The 24,085-nt window shown below is 35.9% G+C and overlaps 1 protein-coding gene across 1 annotated transcript; it reads left to right on the forward strand.

Moving 5' to 3' along the window:
- Positions 1-10,896: 10,896 nt before the first annotated feature.
- Positions 10,897-23,046, forward strand: LOC134255701 (uncharacterized). Its single transcript, XM_062738217.1, has 3 exons — positions 10,897-11,141; positions 12,606-13,143; positions 22,894-23,046. Exons 1-3 carry the CDS (start codon positions 10,897-10,899, stop codon positions 23,044-23,046), a joined length of 936 nt encoding a protein of 311 aa, XP_062594201.1.
- Positions 23,047-24,085: the final 1,039 nt, after the last annotated feature.

Here is a 24,085-nt window from a genome sequence, read left to right on the forward strand (position 1 = left end):
CTTCTGTCTAATTCCCAAAGGATACAAATAAAAAGATGCTAGCTAGCCTTCCTTAATTGAACTCATTAATTAATCTTTGAATGGATGCTTGTCTACTCATTACTATAGATGAATGAATCTGCACTATCTACCATAAAATATTTTTAAATCATATAATTTAAAATACTCAATGATTTTTTTTAACATTTAATAATGTCAGAAAGGTTTTCTGTGCAAAATGGACATCCTGATTCCACCCCCTATGAAATTAGTTTTTTTAAATTAATAATATGATATATTATTAGATTAGTTAATTATGCAATATCAAATTAGTGTTGATTACTTTTCATCAAATTCATTTTAAAACTGAGGCTAGCCAACAAGAGCTATTTTTAATCCACCAAGCTTACCCATCTGCCCAATTCCCAAGGGGATGTAGATAACATCGATGCTCTTCAGTTAGCTTCTCACACTAAACTCATTAATTTCTCTCTAATTTGACATGCAATTTTCTGTTATCAAAACTCTTGACCAGTCCTTGATAATTACACTCACGGGAGACATGGGATTTCTCTAACATACATTATATCTGTTATAGATTGCTGCCAAGCATATGCTAAAAAAATAAGTATTTTCTTGATTTAACACTTTTGTAATAAGGATACAACTAAATTTTTACATTTTTTAGGATTATGAAATTCAAAATTTAAAAGACTTAGTTTTTTAAAATATTTCACTAAAACCCATGATGATCCACATTTACAGTTAAACGGGAATCCAATTAAAGTAGTGAAAGAAATGAAATTTTTAGGTGTCATCTTTGATTACAAACTCTCCTTTATTCCACACATAAAGATGCTTAAGGAGAAATGCTTAAAAGCACTAGATATTATTAAAGTTATAGCGAACACAAAATGGGGAGCTGATAAAAATACCCTGCTTAAACTTTATCGCTCTCTTGTTAGATCTAAATTAGACTATGGATGTATTGTGTATGGATCAGCTAGGACTTCTTATATAAAGGCTCTTGACGCAATCCACCTTCAAGGTCTTAGATTGTGCTTTGGGGCTTTTAAAACTTCACCAAAAGATTTTATATGTAGAAGCAAATGAGCCACCTCTGGAATTAAGAAGAATCAAACTAGCTTTACAATACATAGTTAAGTTAAAAGCGAATACGGACAATCCTGTCCATGACTGTGTATTTCATCCTCAAAATGTACAGCTATATGATAAAAACAAGAAATGCATAAAACCAATTTGTTTACGACTAAAAAATCACATCAGAGATTCTGAACTACCATTAGATATAGTAAAATCAACATCTCCTTCTGAAATACCACCATGGAAATTAAGTAAACCAGTAGTTAATACACCCCTTTCCGAACTTAAAAAATCAGAGACTAATCCTCTTGTTTTTAAACAGAAATTAGCTGAAATCAAAAACGCTAAACCGGCAACAACAGAAATTTACACAGACGGATCAAAGGATAAAGGCAGGGTCGCTGCCGCTGCAATTATCAATAAAATGTTTTTTCCGTAAGACTTCCAAAGGAAGCAACAATTTTTACAGCGGAAGCTAAAGCTATCCAACTTGCTTTTGAATATATTAAAACTTCGAATAAAAACTCTTTTACAGTTTTTTCAGGGGCCTTGAAATTCACAATTCTGGAAGAAGAGCCCATCACAAATATGTAAATAGTTATCTGCTTATTACCCAGAAGTAGAGAAAAAGATTTTCATAGATGTAATGCATTTTCACTCTATAATCAATAGAGCCCCGCCCTAACACCATAACCCCTGACCTTGGGGCAATAAAATTCACAATTTATGTAGAGACACTCTTGCTCATCATAACTATGTCCTTAAATAATTAATTTAATACCCAGGAGCAGAGAAGAAGATTTTCAAAGAAATAATGCATTTTCACTAAAATATAATCAATAGAGCCCCGCCCTAACACCATTACCCCTGACCCTGAGGCCATAAAATTCACAATTTTGGTAGAGGCTCTCTTGCTCATCATAACTATGTACTTAGTTGGTTTATTTAATACCCAGGAGCAGAGAAGAAGATTTTCAAAGAAATAATGCATTTTCACTATATAATCAATAGGGCCCCGCCCTAGTTCCAGAACCCCTGACCCTGGGGCCATAAAATTCACAATTTTGGTAGAGGCACTCTTGCTCATCATAACTATCTACTTAGTTGGTTTATTTAATACCCAGGAGCAGAGAAGAAGATTTTCAAAGAAATAATGCATTTTCACTATATACTTATTTGGCCCCACCCTAGCACATGAACCCCTGACCCTGGGGCCATGAATTTCACAATTTTGGTAGAGCTGGACTCCATGCTGATTACATTCATGCAAACAGTTTGACTGCTTGATCTCCAGGAGAAAAGAAGATTTTTAAAGATTTCATTAATTTAAGTGGTTTTTCCCCCACCCCTCAGGCCCCAGGGAGGCTGAGACAATAAAATTTACAACTTTTGTTCCCATTCACCCATAGATGCTTTGTGCCAAATTTGGTTGAAAATGAATGTGAGGTTGCAGAAGAGAAGCTGAAAATGTTCAAATGTCAACGCACGACGGACGACTGACGACGGACAACGACGGACGACAACAGATAGCAATAGGTCACCTGAGTTTACTCAGGTGACCTAATTAAAAATTGGACATTCAAAGATTACCCATTGCTACTTACTGAGCGGGGAACATCAACCTGAGTGCATATCTTGTGACTGTGCCATAACTTTAAATCATATACTTTTAGAATGTTCTGATTTTACACCTGTTCGAAATAAACTTTTTAATGGTGTAAAAACGATGCATGATCTTTTTGCAAATGTAACTCCTAGCGCAATTTTACAATACCTGCAAGAAACAGATTTTTACAATAAGATTTAAATGTCAATATTTTTATAAACATTATTATCTTTGTATATTTGTATTTAACTGTTTTTATTTTTAAATTCAAAGTCCGTCGGATGGGACGTTAAATGGTGCCCCGTGTCAAGGATAACAACCCCCTTGGCACGCAAAAGATCGTTTCTCTGGAGTTCGAAAAAGAGTAGGCTCACTGGAGGCCGCCAGAGAAACCCAAAAATTTAAAAACCGTTCATACAGTATTTAAATTTCTCCGCCGAAATATGGCTGAAATATTGCCGACTCGGCGTAAAATAATCAATAATCAATCAATCATGAAATTAAAGGTCATAGTGACCTTGAAATAGGTCGCGACACACCTTCTACCCAAGATGTATACATTTTCCAAGTTTGAAAGTTCTAGGTCTAATAGTTTACTAGTTATGGACCGGACAGGATATTTCCATATTTGGCCATAGCATCTTAATTAAAAGTCAGAGCCACCAACTTTTTGCGCGCGACACACCGTCTACCCAAGAAGTATCAGTTGAAAAAGTTTGATAATCCTAGGCCTAATAGTATTGAAGTTATGAGCCGGACACGAATGGACAGACAGACAGACGGACATGAAGCCTATAACATAATAACGTCCCGTCTTAAGACGGGCGTATAAAATCGGGGCATGACATAGGTCAGAAATCGGGACATGATCGAGGTCAAAAATAGAACATGACCTTGATGTTGACATGTGAAAAAGGTCAAGGACATGATTTTTGGGGGTCAAGGTTAAAGACAATGCCTTGAAATGTCCTGTAGATCAAGGACATGACCTTAAATTGTCTTAAGTAGGTCAAGGTCATGACCTTGACCTCATTTCTCCGAGTGTGAAGTGATTGTCAAGGACACCCCCTGCTGATATCATGTTATGGGTGTTGATGTGTTTTTCCACATACCGTACTTCTTCTAATGGAGGTCTGAATATCACCATCATTGGGACCGATATCTGACAATGTTATCGCCTCTGCTCTCTGCATAAATCAACCAAGTCTTGCTTTTTTCTATTAGAATACGGAATACCTTTTGATTACATTATATTCTTTGGATTGGTGCACTGTAAACGCTGATAATTTACAGATGCCATCACGGCAAATTTGTCCCAGAGGACACGACTAAAGGCGCCTTTAAACTGAAGAGCGCCTTAATGGAAACAGTACTTTGTATCAACATCTCTACGAACAACTCTCTAAGAAATTAAATCGAAAACAAATTTAAAAGTATTCCTGTGCTATTTAAACACAACAAGCCAACATCTTATTTCATTTGTCAACTTTTTTCGACTTTTCATACAATAAAAACAGCTCCCTCCAAAAAAGGAAATGGGGAAAGTCAGACAAAGAACAAATTTCAACAAAATTAAAGCTGAATAGCTTTATAGATAAAATTGGTATAAAACATATAATGGTTTATATTTTTGAATTCTTAGGGCCTTTGTTGTTTCCTCTTTCTTCTGTTATGCTTAAATCCAATTTTAATTTCCAAGATATATCTGATAAATATGTATACCAAATTTCATTTCCGTTTGTGCATCCCCTGGAAAGAAAATGAATGGAAACCGCAAATAATTGAAAATTATTCCAAGTCCAAAAAGCATTACCCTGTCAGAAATGGCGCAATTGTATCCAAAACAGAACTTGACCTAGATATTCATATGATAAATCTGTACGGTAAATTTAATCTCAGTACGTTAAACGGTTGCAAAGAAAATGAATGGAAACTGCAAATAATTGAATTTTTTTCAAGCCGAAGGGGCATAACTCTGTCCAAAAATGGCACAATTGTACCCAAAACAAAACTTGGCCAAGATAATCATCTGATAAATCTGTGTACCAAATTTCATTTCAGTATTATAAACGGTTGCGAGAAAAATGAACGGAAGTCCAAGAGGCATAACTCTGTCAAAAATGGCACAATCGTATCCAAAACAGAACGTGTCCTAGATATATATATATATATATGATAAATCTGTACGGATTGCAAAGAAAATGAACCTAGATATTCATGTAATAGATCTGTATACCGAATATCTTTTCAGTATATGCAAAGGTTGCAAAGAAAATGAACGGAAACTAAGTGGACCGACAGACAGCAGCCAAACAATATGCCCTCCCTTTCTTCCAGGGTGGGGGGGTATAAAAATAGTGTCTTTATATAATTATGTTCAGACATTTTTAAATTCAGGTTGAAGAAGTAACTTGGAGACTCAGGTGGTAGAAGGAACTTTGGAGACTCCAGTGGTAGAAGAAACCTTGTTCACGCCAGTGGTAGAAGGAACCTTGGACACTCCAGTGGTAGAAGGAACCTTGGACACCCCATTGGTAGAAGGAACCTTGGACAATCCAGTGGAAGAAGGAACCTCGGACACTCCAGTGGTAGAAGGAACCTTGGACACTACGGTGGTAGAAAGAACCTTGGACACTCGGGTGGTAGAAGGAACCTTGGACACTCAGGTGGTAGAAGGAACCTCGGACACTCCAGTGGTAGAAGGAACCTTGGACACTACGGTGGTAGAAGGAACCTCGGACACTCCAGTGGTAGAAGGAACCTTGGACACTACGGTGGTAGAAAGAACCTTGGACACTCGGGTGGTAGAAGGAACCTTGGACACTCCAGTGGTAGAAGGAACCTTGGATACTCCAGTGGTAGAAGGAACCTTGGACACTCGGGTGGTAGAAGAAACCTTGGACACTCAGGTGGTAGAAGGAACCTTGGACACTCACTTATATGCGAGTCATTCAAAAATTATTTTAAAAAAATTCTTTACTTTATAAAAACGACTAGTCGAAAACACCAAATGCCTGGCGTCCAGTTTTAGATGGGAACTAAAGAGCTGGTGAACTTTTCATTAAAATTCCAACTTACCTCTTCTGTCAGACAATGGATTAGAATGTTACCTCTCATTCTCATGTTGTTTCACTTTCCTGTCTAAATTCACCACAACTACTTTCAAATAGCTGAAGTTTCCTACGCTTAATAGTCATATTTACCCTTTTTTAAGTTTCAACTTCGGATTGGTTGTCTTTCTGCTTTTGGACAATATATCTAATCCTGTCATCTAGTCCATTCCTATTCAATAAATCCGTCTGCATGTTATTTAATGACCCTTGTAGTGTATTAAAGAGTTCGTTCATATTCCCGTTATCAACTGAACAATACATCATTTCTCCAAAGCTCGTAGATATAACACAATTAACCAATTTGTTTGGATTAAGACGACTTTTGTAAGTCACAGCAAAGGCAAATACAAATGTACATGAAAAGTTTATTTACAAAGATTTTGGAGCCAAGATGGTCAAAGCTCACAAAGTTATTGCGTCACAATGTCTCAAAGCTAAGTTCGTAAAAGCTCTCATAGTTTGTCTCAGAGCTTAGATGGTAAAAGCTTTCATAGTCCGTTCCGTAGCTTAGATGTTAAAAGCTATTGATAATCAGTGCGCACATACTTTATACAAGAAGCTGCATCATTGGAACATATATTCGGTAACAGCAATTAGTGAGTTAGAGTGTCACTTCATTCATGTTTATATAGTCCCCCCTCACTTAAGTTCTGTCTCACATCTCCTTATAGGATGTGGCAATGTCCACTGTTTACATTAATTTTGTGTATCTTGCACATTCTTTAGTTAATTAGATGGCTGCAGCTTTGCACAAATCTGATTATAAAGTGTCAATGTTCTAGAACAACACATCCTAAAAACTAATTGTCCGTCAAATGAAGACGCTCTCTTACGGTATTTGATCTCACAGAGTTTGTAAACAAGTTCGTAATTAGGACATTATTGTCCGTCGCTCTACACACTGATAGGATCAATTATAATTCATAACACAATATTAAACATAGATAAAGGTACTGTACAAATTAATATATCAATTAAACTTATAATGTATATATGCTCATTGTGTTACTAGGACCTGGCGTTGCTGTAAATCGGGATATGATTTTATTAGGAGGAAAAATTATATCTTTCTGCTCATCCTTAGATTCATAACTAGAACAATGAAATCTAAACGATTATTTAACATACTAGTATATAATTCAAAAAGGATTTCTTTCTTTTCTACTGTATTTATAGTCATCGGTAAATTGCACGACAGAGAAAAAAGGAACACACCCTCTTCTTCCTCTTCCTCGCGATTTTCAATTTCCTCTTTAAGTTGTACCAGTTCTTTATAAAAATTTAATAAGCATGGCTTTTTCTCTGTTTTTATTTTTTCCCACTCCTTCGAATTCTCATCAGCTAAAGGAAATGAGAAATGTGTATAAAGTCATGTATTGGTATTAAAGTGTTAAAGAAATAAAAACATGACACCTAATCTTGAATTATTACTTAATAATTTCTGGGTTGAAGAATGAAATTTATTCCTTTTATCCCTTTCCTCGTCGGTCATTGTTAATGTGAAACTTTATTTAAAATGAAATAAACGTTATTCCTATAGATATTTTTATTATAGTTATATATGGGATAGGGCATACCAATGTGAAAACCCAATTCGTTCAATCTCTTCATCTCAGACTACACTACATTGTACTCTCTTCTGCTTTCCTTTATTGTTTTTGCCAAGGTTACATTTTTGATCGAATCGGACCATTTGACTATCCTATTTTCATAAAGAGAGAACATGAAAATTTTTCACCCCCCCCCCTCCCTCCTATTCAGCATTACAAACAAAATTTTAATTTTTCTTTTGACATCTTTATGTATGCCATTTTTAGATATACAACAAAATCTTTTTTATTTTCCTTTTTTTCATAAAAATACATATAATACGTTTAGTTTTAAAATTTTACGTATTTCTGTGCTTCCATAGGTATATCACTGAAAGATTCAGATTTGACCTGCTCCGCATCTTACCTTTTAATTGCAATCATTATTTTCGAAGACGACATTGCACGGGAACACGCAGATGAAGAATGGTAAGTTTCTGTGGACGAAATTTTGTCCGGACAATTGTGTCAAAAAATGACACACATGCATTCCAACCGAACTAACCCTTCGTCAGGACTTGTATAGCTTTACTTAGTAAAACAATTACGTATATTGATATTTTTACCACACACACCACCCTGCACAGGGTTTTCTAGGGGGGGGGGTTAATGGAAGTTTACTTTTCTATCTGTCTTCAGTTTATCTTTGAATCTTTTTAAAGCTGTTTTAATTCTTAAGTACACTGTATGTCCTTTTTAATACTAGCCCCAGAGGGTCTTCTATGACAAGTCTCATTACATTTATTTCAATTCATTACAGTACACTTACCAAGGATATTTCAGTAATTTAAGAAGACAGGTGTTAGTCACTGCTACCACCGGGATAGCAAGTATGCAGCTAGGATATGGGGCGACGACATTGCACCACTTGGCGGGAATCGTAGATAGACGGTATTCGTGTGAAGAGTTGGTGGAGTTGTTTTTAAATGATATGTTTGCTGCAGCAAGAGAGAGAATACAGAGATATTGATCATTGATGAAATCAGCATGCTGTCAAAGAAAATTATCGAACAAGTTGAATATGTTTGCTTTTAAAAGAAAGAAATGGTGTTTGGAGGTTTACAGGTAAATGTATATAAGCTCTATGTCTTGTCTGAGGTAATTAAATTAATCAAAAAATAAAAACCTTTAAAACTATTAATGTAAGGATTGAGACAATAGTAATGTTTTCTGTAAGTTTTACTGGTGTTATGTTTGCTTTTTAAAAAATATGAATGATATAATTCACCGGTTATTGGGTGCAGTGACTTTAAACAGCTCCCCCCAGTTCCAAATTATAGATATGGAGATGATGGGTCATATTGTATAGAGAGTGATGTCTTTCAAAAGACCTTCCAGCATCACATTAATTTGACAGAGGTAAGGATTTTTTTGATTATTTTAAATTAAAGCTCTTCAAACAAATACTGTACATCACTAAATTTTTGCGACACCTTATTTTCGCGACATTGTCACTGACTCTTTGTAAGCGAGACATAATTTTTACGAATAGTTGTTATTCCTCTATATAATCGTAAGGAATACTTTTATACCCGAAAATTTAATTTTCGCGAACACATTGTCTCGCGTAATTACGCGAAAATAAAGTTCTCGCGAATAAAAAGTGATTTACAGTTTGTATTGTTAAATGTGAATAATTCCTTAGAAATTGCTGATAATGGACAAATTCCTATGAATTATTCAAATGAGCTAATCCCTGCTCTGTAAGCTATTTCCAAGTTATCCAATTTCCTCAATTTTTTCACTTTTACGGATATAAAAAAAACAGTTTTTAAAAATGTATATCATTGGGATAGCAAAAGTCCAGTTCACCTAAGCCAGGACTATATCCTTTTGCTGCACCGATGAGTAAATTCTCCTAAATAACTCGAACTGTAAACACACAAAAGATGTACGTGACTGTAATAATTTACAGAGAACTTCTTTAATTACTTGATTCCTGTAGTTCTGTCAAAACTTTGATTTTTGGGCCATCAGTTTAACCGCCATTTTTTTGCGCCGGGAGCGCGGATATTTTCATTTTTCACTTACTACATACATAGTTAGGATGAGGAAGAGTGTCTCTACTAAAAGTGTGAATTTGACGGCGCCAGGGTCAGGGGATCTCGAGTTAGGGAGGGATTGTATTCATTATAACGTGGATGTGCGTGAATTGTTTGAAAATCTTCTTCTCTGTGTTTAAACAAATTAACTACATACATATTTATGGTGAGGAGGAATGCCTCTTCAAAAATTGCGTACAGGTACAGAAAAAAATTATTTTCATCTAAAATTACATATTTTTGCGGGGTCACAAAAGATGTGGGCATAAAATCTTGGTTTTTGGGATTTAATGAGAGAAATAAGGGAGTAAACATATTTTCTTTTCGATAATAAGTTTCCGTATCAAAACCCTTTAACCCCTTGCATGGCATATATACGTAGTTCTACGCATCTGACCCGAAAAAACAAGTATAGTGTGAAAAAACATTCATAACTTTGTTAAGACTGGACATATCAGAATAAAGCTTGCACCGTTGAAAAGAGAAAATAAATACGGAAAAATCATATACATAATAATTTTAATTGGTTGTACCTGTTGTTTGCTACTTTGAGTAGAACTTTGCGCACTATTTGAGCGATTTTGCCCTTATCGAAATAAATGCGGGGGTAACAGGTTCTATGTAGAAATAGTAAATTCTGGTGTTTACATCCCAGCCCTACCCAATCCTCTCAAAATACTTAAAATATGTTAATGAAAAAATGTACATATTCATGATTTAAAACACAACATAAAATATTTTTTAAATATATTCAAATAAGCAAAAAACTAGAATTAAACTCACTAAATGAAAATTCCAGCATGATTATGGTGTATTTCGTTCCCATTTTTTATAATCATTTTCAGAAACAACGCAATACCTGCTTTCAGAATAAATATACATTGGTATATACAAAAATTACAAGAAATACCCCCCAAAATGCATTGAAATCTTAATATCAATTTGTCTAAAAATGCTTAAAATCTTTGCCATGGAAAGGGTTAAAATAAAACCATGTCAATGTTGTCTTCTGTAAAATATAGTAATTCTACTTCATCACTGTCAAGGTAATTCCGGAACCACATGAGATAGCGCTAGCTTATCAGACCTCAGTGCGCTTTCAGCTCTGCTTCAGTGTGGATGTGTTATCTTTACAAGAATATTACCGTTATCTTTGACTTTCCCGCGTTTTTAAGTGAACAAAGGATTAACTTTGTAAATTAGTATCATGGCTACTGGTCATGATGAGGATGCCCTACTGGGGCCGTCTGATGATGAAACATCATCAGATTAAAAAAACATCTTTAGTGCATTGAAAACCATTCAAAGCACAATGGAATCGGTTGCCACTGGCATAAACAAAATGGGGGATGCATTTACTGCTTTAGCAACGGCAAACCCACAACAAAAGGTCGCTGACCAGCCTTCCACCTCTAAGCGCTCATTTACGGAAATGGAACAGGGGGAGACATCTGATTAGTATGATGACACAGATGATGTCAAAAGTCTTCTTAATTCAGCTACTGGTAAAAACTCGCTATCATCAGAAAGTAAAGACTCAAATGAGTCATGTAGTGGCTCTGTACTTGAAAGAAATGGATGCCTTACTTGAGGATGATGATGAGGTGGGACCGGCTGTGGCTGAAGAATTGGCAAATATTACTAATAAGGCTTTTTCAAAGCAACATGCCATTGAAAGTGTGAAGAAAAAGAAGGAAATCCACAAGAGGCCCATGGGCCACATCGCTCACCTGAGAAGCTTTGACCATTTTGTTCTTTACCAGATTTCCCCTTTGTTATACATAATGCATCCCCACCCTACCCCACTGATCATAATTTACACATTTTGAAATCTACACTACCCCATGATCCTTCCATGGGCACATATGTTTCAGCTTTTTTGGCCCAGTGGTTCCTGAGAAGAAGATTTTCAAAGATTTTTCCTATATATTTCTATGTAAAACTTTGATTCCCTATAATGGCCCCGCCCTTCCCCCAGGGGTCATGATTCCTACAATTTAGAATTTATACTACCCCAGAATGCTTCCACATAAGCTTCACTTTATCTGGCCCAGTGGTTCTTGAGAAGATTTAAAAGATTTTTCCTATATATTTCTATATAAAACTTTGATTCCCCAGTGTAGCCCTGCCCTTCCCCCAGGGGTCATGATTTGAACAATTTAGAATCTACACTATACCAGGATGCTTCCACATAAGTTTCAGCTTTTCTGGCCCAGTGGTTCTTGAGAAGAAGATTTTCAAAGATTTTTCCTATATATTTCTATATAAAACTTTGATTCCCTATTGTGGCCTCGCCCTTCCCCCGGGGGTCATGATTTGAACAATTTAGAATCTACACTATACCAGGATGCTTCCACATAAGTTTCAGCTTTTCTGGCCCAGTGGTTCTTGAGAAGAAGATTTTCAAAGATTTTTCCTATATATTTCTATATAAAACTTTGATTCCCCATTGTGGCCCCGCCCTTCCCCCGGGGGTCATGATTTGAACAATTTAGAATCTACACTATACCAGGATGCTTCCACATAAGTTTCAGCTTTACTGGCCCAGTGGTTCTTGAGAAGAAGATTTTCAAAGATTTTTCCTATATATTTCTATGTAAAACTTTGATTCCCCATTGTGACCCCGCCCTTCATCCGGGGGTCACGATTTGAACAATTTAGAATCTACACTATACCAGGATGCTTCCACATAAGTTTCAGCTTTTCTGGCCCAGTGGTTCTTGAGAAGAAGATTTTCAAAAATTTTTCCTATATATTTCTATATAAAAATTTGATTCCCCATTGTGGCCCCGCCCTTCCCCCGGGGGTCATGATTTGAACAATTTAGAATTTACTCTACCCCAGGATGCTTCCACATAAGTTTCAGCTTTACTGGCCCAGTGGTTCTAGAGAAGAAGATTTTTTAATGACCCAACCCTATTTTTGTCTTTTCTTGCTTATCTCCTCTTGCGAGGGGATATCTCCCTTCATTTTAACAATTTAAATTCCCCTTCACCCAAGGATGCTTTGTACCAAGTTTGGTCAAAATTGGCCCAGTGGTTCTTGAGAAGAAGTCGAAAATGTGAAAAGTTTACAGACAGACAGACAGACAGACAGACAGACGGACGGACGACGGACAAAATGTGATCAGAAAAGCTCACTTGAGCCTTCGGCTCAGGTGAGCTAATAAAAGACCTAAAAATTGTGATAAGGTCTTGGTTCCTAGAGTGAATAAAGAAATTTGGAGACAAATGACGAAACAAGGTTTCACTAAAAAACGTGATTTGCGCTTAATGAACATTCAAAGTGCGATCACAAAGAGTACATGCGCCATATTAAGTGTCGCAGACAGTTTCCTCAAAGTTGATGGAGAAAAACATGACAAAGAGATTAGGAATTGTCTGGATACCATCTATTTGCTTGGACATGCAAACACAGCAATGTCAATGCAAAGAAGAGAACTGCTGAGACCAGTATTGAAGAGTGATTGTGCTGGTCTGTGTGACAGTAGCACACCGGTGACTTCTCTTCTTTTTGGAGATGATCTTCCAAAGTCATTGAAAGAAGCCAGGCAGATGGGAAATGTCGGCCGTGATTATCCGTCAAAAAACGGGAGACGATACGGGTTTCATCAGAAACCCAAGAACGAATATTTCAAAGAAGACCCACAACAAGAAATTCAAAAAAGATTAAATACTAAAGAAAGTAGCTCTGAAGAACCTTATTTTGAGGTAAGGTTGCATGAAAAATTAGAATTTTATTCTGTTGAATTTTCAGAGTATGTTAAGAAAATAGTATCTAATGCTGAAAACCAGATTTTACACTTTGAGGGTGGTAGAATAAAGCATTTTTTGGATCAATGGATAAAGCTTACTTCAGATCCAGAAATTCTTAAAATAGTTACTGGTATTGAACTTGAATTTATGGATGAACCTGTACAAAATAATATACTTAATCAGTGTAGTTTTAACGAAAAAGAAAAAAGAAATAAGTACTATTGATGCAGAAATACAAAAACTACTTGACAGAAGTAATAGTAGAAAGTGAATATGAGAATGAACAATTTATTTCTCCCATATTCTTGAGGCCTGAAAAAGATGGAAAATACAGGCTCATATGTAATTTGAAGTGTTTTAAATCAATACATTCAATACCATCATTTTAAAATGGATTCGCTGTTTTCAGTTGCGCATGATAACACCAGGATGTTATATGGCTTCCATTGATCTTAAAGATACTTATTATTGCATACCTGTATCGAAGAATTACCAGAAATATTTGAAGTTTTATTGGAACTCAAAACTGAACAAATATAGAGCGTGTCCTATGGGTCTATGTATGAGTCCTAGTTTATTTACAAAACTGAAACCAGTTTTTGCAGGGCTTAGAAAATCTGGACATCAGTCTATAATTTATATAGATGATATTTACTTACAAGGGGACCGTATTGAATTATGTAATCAAAATGTAATGGCTACATCAGATATTTTGAACAAGTGTGGTTTTGTCATTAACCTTGAAAAATCTGTATTTATTGCCAGTCAAGAAATTGAATATTTGGGGTTTATTTTGAATTCTAGAGAAATGACAGTGTCTATCACAAATCAAAAAGCAGAGAAAATGATAGGTCTTTGCAAAGAATTTCTTAAATGTACGACAAATACTATTAGGGATTTGAGTGCCATCATAGATACATTGTAATTTAGTGGCAAGTTTCCCAGCTGTAACACATGGCAAGTTAATCTATAGACAATTAGAGAATGAGAAAATAAAGGCCTTGAAGGAGGCAAAAGGTCAATTTGATGCTTGGGTTCAGTTATCTGATTTGGCCATGAAGGATTTACATTGGTGGTTAAGAAATATCTTAGGCTCCAAAGCTCCGATTACAAGAGGTCAAGCTGATCTGATAATTGAAACAGATGCTAGTTTGAGGGGTTGGGGTTGTAATTGCCGATCACTCAATATATCGGCAGGTGGACCTTGGAAACAAAATGAAGCAAATTATCATATTAATGTTTTGGAACTTCAAGCTGTATATTTTGCATTACAAGCATTGTGTAATGACAAGCGCAATATTTCAATACATTTATTAATTGATAATACAACAGCTGTAGCATATGTTAGGGAACAAAAAAGGTCAACATTATACGTTGTTTCATGTCATATTTAATAGCCTCAGAGCTTTCAATTCTCCTGTGGTTCCGGAATGACCTTGACAGTGATGGAATGACCTTGACAGTGATGAAGTAGAATTAAGAAATTAAACGAAACTTACCTGGAAGTTAAAGTTTGGTTGGGATTCTACTTCATCACTGGAAAAAATGGAGAAATCACATGCCCTTCCCTTCGTTAATTTATATTGCCCTCCCTTATAAAAATTTCATTTATTTCTTCGGCTATTAAATGGGATTTAAACACTGAGGTCTAATAAGCTAGCGCTATCTCATGTGATTCCTCCATTTTTTCCAGTGATGAAGTAGGATCCCAATCAAACTTCAACTTCCAGGTAAGTTTCGTTTAATTTCTTAATTATCTTTTGTCATTTTATAGTCTAATCATATCTTTTGAAAAAGTACATTGTTAATTTCTAATGATGCATGATGTTGAAATACATGTACGTTAATAATTAAGGAATGAATTAATCAACCCAAATTATACTGTATAACCTGGCTTCGCGGTTCTTAAAAAAGCGTAATTGTTGCAACCAATGTTATACATGTACATGTAACAGTATAATTTGGGTTGCTATTAAATTCATTCCTTATAATTTAACTTTATACGCCTTAAAATTGTACATATTTGAAACATAAGTTCAAGCTGAACGAAAAATTTGTGACGCAAATCATTGTGTCATAGGAAAACCAGGGTATACAATTTGGATTAATTAATTATCAAAGGACGCATTTAAATAAAAAATAAATTGCATGTATTCTCAATTAATAAAGTATAGTGAACATTTCCATCTTTAGAGATAGAAAAAGATATGAGGTGAGATAGCAGTACTTGCTTCGAACAAGGTAGGTGCAGAATATTACTGCTGCTTTCTTTTTCCTTTCAGTCCCACATACTTCTCTGGAAAGAGAGGGGTGTACCGTCACAAATAAATTTACAAGCATAGTCCTCTCTTTTATGACTTTCAAAATACTACTGAAAATGTTTCCTCAAATTCAAACCGTTTTCAATCGTTAATGAATATGGAATATACGAAGCTCCTCATATACCTCGTTCCGTTTGAAACTTTCTGGATCCGCTTTTGTTCTATCAAGGGCGCCAAACAACTCGGTTAGAGATGGAACAAGAGGCCCAAGGGCCTTGAATCGCTCTTCTGATAAATTGTACAATCTATCACTTCTATTTGAAGCCTCTAACCCTAAGTATCCTAAGACCCAAGTTGCATCAACTGACAAAGTTTGATGATTCTTAGCCAATTAGGACTGAAAATATTTTTAATAATAAAGCTATAAAAAACCATAAGTACATTAGTGACCTATATTAAGATTGAAGTTTTCTGAAGACTCAAGATGCATTAATAAACAAAGATTGAAGATTCTAAGCCAATAAGTATTTGAGATTTTTAAAAGTAGGTCACTGTGACCTACTTTTTTGTCTACATTCTATGAAAACCTAAGATACATCAACTAACAAAGTTTGATGATTCTAAGCCAATAAGTCCTAGAGATTGTCGACCAAAAAGTAGGTCACCATGACCTACTTTTTGGTCGACAATCTCTAAAAACCAAAGATGCATCAACAAACAAGTTAAACCAGTTAGTACCGTAGATACTTAAATAAAGCCTGAAATGTCCAAAAATTAGGTCACCGTGACCTACTTTTTGGACATCATTCTCCCAAAACCCAAGATGCCTCAACTTACAAAGTTTGATGATTCTAAGCCAATAAGTACCGTAGATACTTAAATAAAGCCATAAAATGTTTAAAGTAGGTCACCATGACCTACTTTTTGGTCGTCACTCTCAGAAAACCTAAGACACATCAACTCACAAAGTTTGATGATTCTAAGCCAATAAATACCTAAGATACTTAAATAAAGCCATAAAATGTCGAAAGTAGGTCACAGTGACCTACTTTTTGGACATCATTCTCGGAAAACCCAAGATTCATCAACTTATAAAGTTTGATGATTCTAAGCCAATAAGTACCGTAGATACTTAAATAAAGCCATAAAATGTTTAAAGTAGGTCACCGTGACCTACTTTTTGATCGTCACTCTCCGAAAACCTAAGACACATCAACTCACAAAGTTTGATGATTCTAAGCCAATAAATACCTAAGATACTTAAATAAAGCCATAAAATGTCAAAAGTAGGTCACAGTGACCTACTTTTTGGATATCATTCTCGGAAAACCCAAGATTCATCAACTTATAAAGTTTGATGATTCTAAGCCAATAAGTACTGTAGATACTTAAATAAAGCCATAAAACGTCAAAAGTAGGTCACCGTGGCCTACTTTTTGGTCGTCACTCTCCGAAAACCCAAGATGCATCAACTCACAAAGTTTGATGATTCTAAGCCAATAAATACCTGAGATACTAAAATAAAGCCTTAAAATGTCGAAAGTAGGTCACAGTGACCTACTTTTTGGACATCATTTTCCGAAAACCCAAGGTGCATAAACTTACAAAGTTTGATGATTCTAAGCCAGTTAGTACCGTAGATACTTTAATAAAACCATAAAATGTCAAAAGTATGTCACCGTGTCCTACTTTTTGGTTGTCACTCTCTGAAAACCCAAGACGCATCAACTCACAAAGTTTGATGATTCTAAGCCAATAAACACCTAAAATACTAAAATATAGCCATAAAATGTTGAAAGTAGGTCACCGTGACCTTTATTTTGGTCGACATGTTTCAAAGTCACAAGATGCATCTGCTGACCAAGTTTGATGATCCTAGGTTTTGAAGGTAATCAAAATATGCCTTTTAAACAATTCATAAACAAATGCCTGCAAAATTCAAAAAGTAGGTCACAGTGACCTACTTTTTCAAAAAAATGTTTTATGGTCTCAAGATGCATCGATTTACAAGATTTGATGATTCTAAACCTCTCAGTGTCTGAAATAATTGGATTAAATGTTTTAAAAAGAATTAGTCATAAAATTCAAAAAGTAGGTCATGGTGACCTACTTTTAAGCTGACGTTGTTTAAGGACCCAAGATGCATCAATTGACAAAGTTTGATGATCATAGGCCTTAAAGTGCCCAAAATATGCCTTCAAATCAATTTGAAAACAAATGCTTACAAAATTTAAAAAGTAGGTCACCATGACCTACTTTTTCATAAATATGTTTTAAATTCCCAAGATGCATCAATTTACAAGATTTGATGGTTCTAAACCTCTCAGTGTCTGAAATAATTGGATTAAATGTTTTAAAAAGAATTAGTCATAAAATTCAAAAAGTAGGTCACGGTGACCTACTTTTAAGCTGACGTTGTTCAAGGACCCAAGATGCATCAACTGACAAAGTTTGATGATCATAGGCCTTAAAGTGCCAGAAATATGCCTTCAAATCAATTTGAAAACAAATGCTTACAAAATTTAAAAAGTAGGTCACCGTGACCTACGTTTGAGTTTACATGATGTGATGTCCTGAGATGCATCAACTTACAAGATTTGATGATCCTAGTCATAATAGTAAGCAAAATATAAACATTTTTATTATTTGTAAAGTTAGGTCAACTTTGAAGTGACCTTGAGACCACGCCCTTTGCCCCAGGGTCATGCCTTGAACAATTTTTAATCTTCGACATATCCTGATCCTTGTATGTAAGTTTGGTGAAAATCTGCCCGGTGGTTCTGGAGAAGAAGATTTTTTAGCAACCAGTACTTTTGGTTTTGTTTTCTTGATTATCTCCCCTTGTTTAAGGGTCCCAACCCTTATTTCAGTATAAAGGGTAGCCCTTGGGCCAAGGATACCCTGTGACAAATTTGACACTGATTGGCCAAGGGGTTCTTGAGTTATGGCCCATTTTCTAAAAAGTTAACGCACACCGCACACCGCACGACGCACACCGCACAAATGGCCATAGCATTAGCTCTTTGAGCCTTTGGCTCAGAAGAGCTAAAAATCCATTGAAATTACACATCTACAGTTTGTACATCCTAATGGACATGTAAGAGTTTATCTATAAATATCGAATATCCCTGTCTCTGGTATGCCTGTCTGATATGTACGATAGCGACAGGAAATACCAGTCTTGCTTATAAAAGATCTGTTCGTTTGAGATTTACGGATATGGCTGAGCGTCGTGGTGAACTAGACTTTGTCGCTGAGAGATTCTACTTTGAATTATTTACTATAATGGCTTATGTGCAAGATTCGTCTTAGATATTTGTTAGCTATTGGATGACCAGAAAATTTGCTATTATGGAAAAAGACAAAATCTCCTCATCGCGCATTGTAACATATTAAGAAACAGACGTTATGCATTTTATAAAAATTTCCTTATAAGAATTTTCAGCCCGTCGATATTTCATCTTACCGTACACTTCTCGTAGGTATTTTACAAAGTGTTGTCCCCTCCTTCATTCTGGCGTTGCTTCCCTCTGCTGAGAAATCAACATGGATCTAAGCGTGTTGGTTCCATTTGTGTACTATGGAAGGGAATTGCCGCCAAAAGTCTATGTTACTTGCTTTTATTCTTATCCTGCCTACTTCTTTATGCTTTGTTATTATTGTAATTATATGTCACTTTATTGTTTTCATATTCGTCTTTATTACATTTCACTTTGACTTTAATCCTTCTTCATTTTGCCCTTACTTCTATGTTAATTGCTTTATTCTTGTAAATTCATTTTACTTTCTTTTAAATTGATACAGTTTCTTAATGATTATATCTATTACGAACGTTAACTCAATCATGCAAACAATGAAGCATATTCAATGAAGACGAATACAAGTTGTCCGAATTTAGTGCCGCATTATAACGCTAGGTGGCAGGGGTGTTCGCTAAGAGTGTTGGTAAAGTTAGGTAAGCAAACCCGTGCCGGGGTTATTCGAGTTTTTTCATTTTCTGCCTTAAGTACTGTTAATACTTAATCAATTAAACTTAAATTTTTAAATGACTGATGTTTGTTATTAGTTCAGGTATGTACGCAATACATGCCATTCCCTCGGAAGTCTCGCTAGATGGTAAGATTTCCCCTGGAAGACTGACTACATGTACATCGGAAGACTATACAGTGGGACTTCCCCCGGGGAAGTTTCAATATATAGCTAGTCTGCCGTGGGAAATCTCGCTATATATAGCAATTCGCCCCCATTCCTAGCAACCCCTCCCCCGAATAGTTTTTTTAAATCGTAAAACAATCTTTATATATACTAACGTTTTCATTTTTTGAAGAAAAGTTATCCGTTCTATATGAATAAATATTTAAATAATATCATTTTAATAGTGTTTTATTATTAAATCATTTTAACCATCTAGTTAAACATAGATAATCTTCACGAGTAGATATGGACAATGACTCTCACCCCCCCCCCCCCCCCCCTGGATGCAGTCGCCCGCGTGGCACTGTGGTTACGGCGTCTGCTCTATATTGAGTCACGAAGTACAGTAGTAAGGAGTCGACCAATACGTCGTGGGTCCAAATCCCACTATAGGATGTGGAGTTAGGTCCTTCGGATGAGATCTAGACCGTATTATCCGAGGTCCCGTGTCGCAGTAGGTGCTGGCACGAAAAAAGATCATATAGGACAAAGTCGCAGCTCTCCACCGGCAAGAGGTGGCTTCTCCATTTGAGTGAAAAATTCTCGAAAAGGATATTATACAATGTACAATTACACCACCAAAGTCTCAATATATATAACTGACTTCCGGGTGGACGACCTCCTGTGGGGTAATTTTCATCGGTAGAGGGGAGGGTGGCCACGAAACGTTTTCTAGTTGATGACCCCCCCTCCCCCTTCACCACCACCATATAGAATTTTCGAGTTTTAAGATTTTTTTAGCCCTCCTGGTTGATGACATTAACACGGTGCGTACTAAAGGTATTTCTTTCTTTATTGAAAAGTGATATTTTAATATAAAATATTAACGCAGAAAAAAAGACCGGGGTGTTTCTAGTATGTCTGGGTGCATGTAGTCTGGTTCCGACTTCGCCTTCCATGCGCGGATCCAGAGGGGGGAGGTGGGGGGGGGGGGGGTAGGACCCCCTGGAATTTACAAGGTCACTAAAACAAGGAAAAAAATTACCCCCCCCCCCCCCCACGAAATAGAATTTTGACGTTTGAGCGAGTTTAGGTTTTTTTCTTCTTTTTATGCTTGTCAAGAAAATTCTGGGATGGGATTTTTTTTTACTGTGTTGCCCCCCCCCCCCATTGGAAAAAAATTCTGGATCCGCGCCTGCTTACCCATAACGCTCCTCACTCCTTTGCAAAGCCCTGTCCCTAGAATCACGCGTATCAGCAGTTACTATCTGTCGTGAAATAAAGTTCAGTTTAGTGGAAGGTTATGAAAAACAACCCAATTTGTAAGGGTTAAGTATCAAAATATTTAACATTTTTATATCAATTAAACTGAAATTCAAATATCCAACAAATAACTTTAGCAGAGTTATATTTTTCAGGCGAGAGAACAGTGACGTAGCATCGTTTTTGAAAGTGGGGAGGGAGGCAACAAGAGAATAAATATTCAAGCTACCCATTCAGCTGAAAACAACTAGACAAGCGCAAAATAAACCGCAGGAAATTGTCCAAACTTGAAAATACATAAGCTTCGGAACCGGGGTGGGGGGTGGGCTTAGCCCCACTTCTTTCCAAAGATAGACTGAGTATAGACATTGAACATTCCTGCGTAGGTTTAGCCCCCCCCCCCAACTTTCCATGGACACGATGCAGTAAAGGTTTAAAATGGGGACAGTGGTGGAATTTGGAAATAAAAAAAATTTTGCACTGAAGTTCGAACCTTCAACCCCCCCCCCCACCCTCACGAAATAGGATTTTTGTGTTGGAAAATGGACATTAGACCTTTTTTTTTAAAAATTTTTTTTGCTTGTCAGGTTTTTTTTGAAGGTCTAAAAAAAAATCTTACACTTACCCCCCCCCCCCAAAGTTCAATTAGCTTCCGACGCCATTGAAATCCTATTTCGGGGGCGGGGGGGGGGGGGTGGGTTATGTTAGATTCATCTTCTTCTATAGAATCAAATTTAAATTTCCTTCCTACTACACGTACTACATTAACTTATTTGACCCTTACTCTTACAAAAAGTGGGTCGACCTTTTAATGAACTTATTCAGTATATTATAAAGTTATGTCTGAAAAAAAGAGGCCGCTATTCCTGTGTGCGCAGAGAAAATAAATATGGAGTTTCCATCATTGTATCGGGTGATCGGATCCGGCCTTCAGAAGTTCGATTGATAAAGTATTAAGGCATATTGAAGAATCTCAAATAACCCGACCCGGGTTTGCTTACCTAATTTTACCAACACTCGTAGCGAACACCACACCACCTAGCGTTATAATGCGGCACTAAATTTTGACGGTTTGACAACTTCCATTCGTCTTCATTGAATATGCTTCATTGTTAGCGTGATTAAATTAACATTCGTAGTAGAGATAATGCTAATAATTTATTTAAGAAACTGTTTAAGTTTGAAAGAAAGTAGAATGAATTTACAAGAATAAAGCAACATAGAAGTAAAGACAAAATGAAGAAGGAAAAAAGTCAAAGTGAAATGTAATAAAGACGAATATGAAAACAATAAAGTGACATATAATTACAATAATAACAAAGCATAAAGAAGTAGGCATAATAAGAATAAAAGCAAGATACATAGACTTTTGGCGGTAATTCCCTTCCATAGTGTACAAGTATTTAATGTTCGTTCCTTCAATGAGCTGAAAGTTGTGAACATCATTGGAAACATACATTGGAAATAAGGCAAGTTATTTGTTATTACAATGTATATCGACATTTCCCACAAACTTAACATACCTGCAGGACACCCGTCCTCTCCAGCCCGCGCCTTAACTGGGCGGTATTGTCATCAATAATAAATGGGAGACACCCCAATAGAGGGCCTCCTTGAAGAACGCTCAGACCTGTGCAGATAGAAACAATAATTCTTCCAAAACCAAAAATAGAAACTTGTTTATATGGAATGACAATTTAAGATATGATTCATAACCTATCGATTGCCAGGCCAGCGTACTGTATTGAAAATGCAGTTATGGGCTTATCTTTTTCTTCCATTTTACATTGCCAATATCCTGACACAAGGTCAACGTTACTAAATCATGAAACACCAGCTAAAGAATCAAGGGATTCGTCAATTCGGTGTGACGGATCTGCATCCTTTCTGGTAGCCTTATTTAGTTGCCTATAAACTACACAAACCTCCAGGTTTTATCTTTCTTTCCATCCAATAACAAAGGAGCAGACCAGGATCTTTTACTTTGTTCAGTGATGTTATTATCAAGCATTTTCTGAATTTTTTTCACCTATTTCTTTTTGTGCAGAATGGCCTTCTATTCCCCGAGCACTTTAACAGGACACCCTCTTTTTCCATTACCATCGTGGATGTTCTGTCTCCTATTGTGTTATGCAAAACCCACAAACCACTGGATGTTCTGTGGGACTGCGATACATCAATAAAAAGTTCTGAACTTTAGAATGCGATTATTAATTAATATTTTATGATTAATTCATGGTTATGAAATATGAATAAAAGTAAAGTTCCATACATATAAGTAAAGTTTTTTCCCTATCAGATTCAAGGGTAGGGTGTTTGTGCCTTGAATGGCATATGTAAAATATTTACTGATATTTATTATTTAGATGCTTACATGTAAATGTAATTTCTTAAAGGACAAGATAGGGTAACAGCCGAATCTGGCCCCTTATTTGATGTAAAGATCAGAACAATGTTAGAACTGTGATAGTTTGTAGTTCAGAAGTTAAAATGATCCTCACTTTAATACAAGCACTAATTTTGATTCAAAGCTTACATGAAAGCCACTAGAGGGTGCAGAAATAGGACATTTTCCAGATTTTCTTCAAATCTGGTGGAATTTCATCATATTTTGGATATATTTCTCTTTGGGAAACATTGAGCACAAGCTTGCCTATCTGAGATTTTTACACATAAACTGCATCTGGTATCATTGTATAAAATATATAAATTTGGTAGATAGGCAAGTGTGTGCTCTATGTTTACCGAAAGAAAATGTGCTGTAAAATTGAAGAAAATTTGCATAAAAATGAGAAATGTCGAAAATTGACCTATTTCCTGACCTGACTGTGACCCTGTGTATTCTAAATCTTAAAACCATTACTCATTTTGTGGCAGGGGTGACAACAGGTTTTTATGGATAAACTATTGGTTCATTCTGAAAGACACCCAAACTTGGGGGCCAAATACTGCTCTTACCCTACCTTGTCCTTTAATAAATTACCTTGACGACATATACTAAATGGTGTCCAGGTTTTTAGCTTCCCGCCTAATTTCGGATTGCCACAAATGAAACAGTGCCACTAGATATTTTTGATCTAAAAAAATTAAGCATATTATCAATCATACAGAAATTTTATACTTTCTCCTAAAATTTATCAAACATAAGTGACTTACAAAATGTACAATAAACGTTATTACTTTAACTTTTTTATCGTCAATTAACTTCCTTTGCAGCAATATACCTTCATCACCTGCAT

Source organism: Saccostrea cucullata, unplaced genomic scaffold (genome assembly GCF_032062105.1).
Source record: "Saccostrea cucullata isolate Sc308-1 unplaced genomic scaffold, CSIRO_AGI_Scuc_v1 ctg3421, whole genome shotgun sequence".
NCBI lineage: Eukaryota > Metazoa > Mollusca > Bivalvia > Ostreida > Ostreidae > Saccostrea > Saccostrea cuccullata.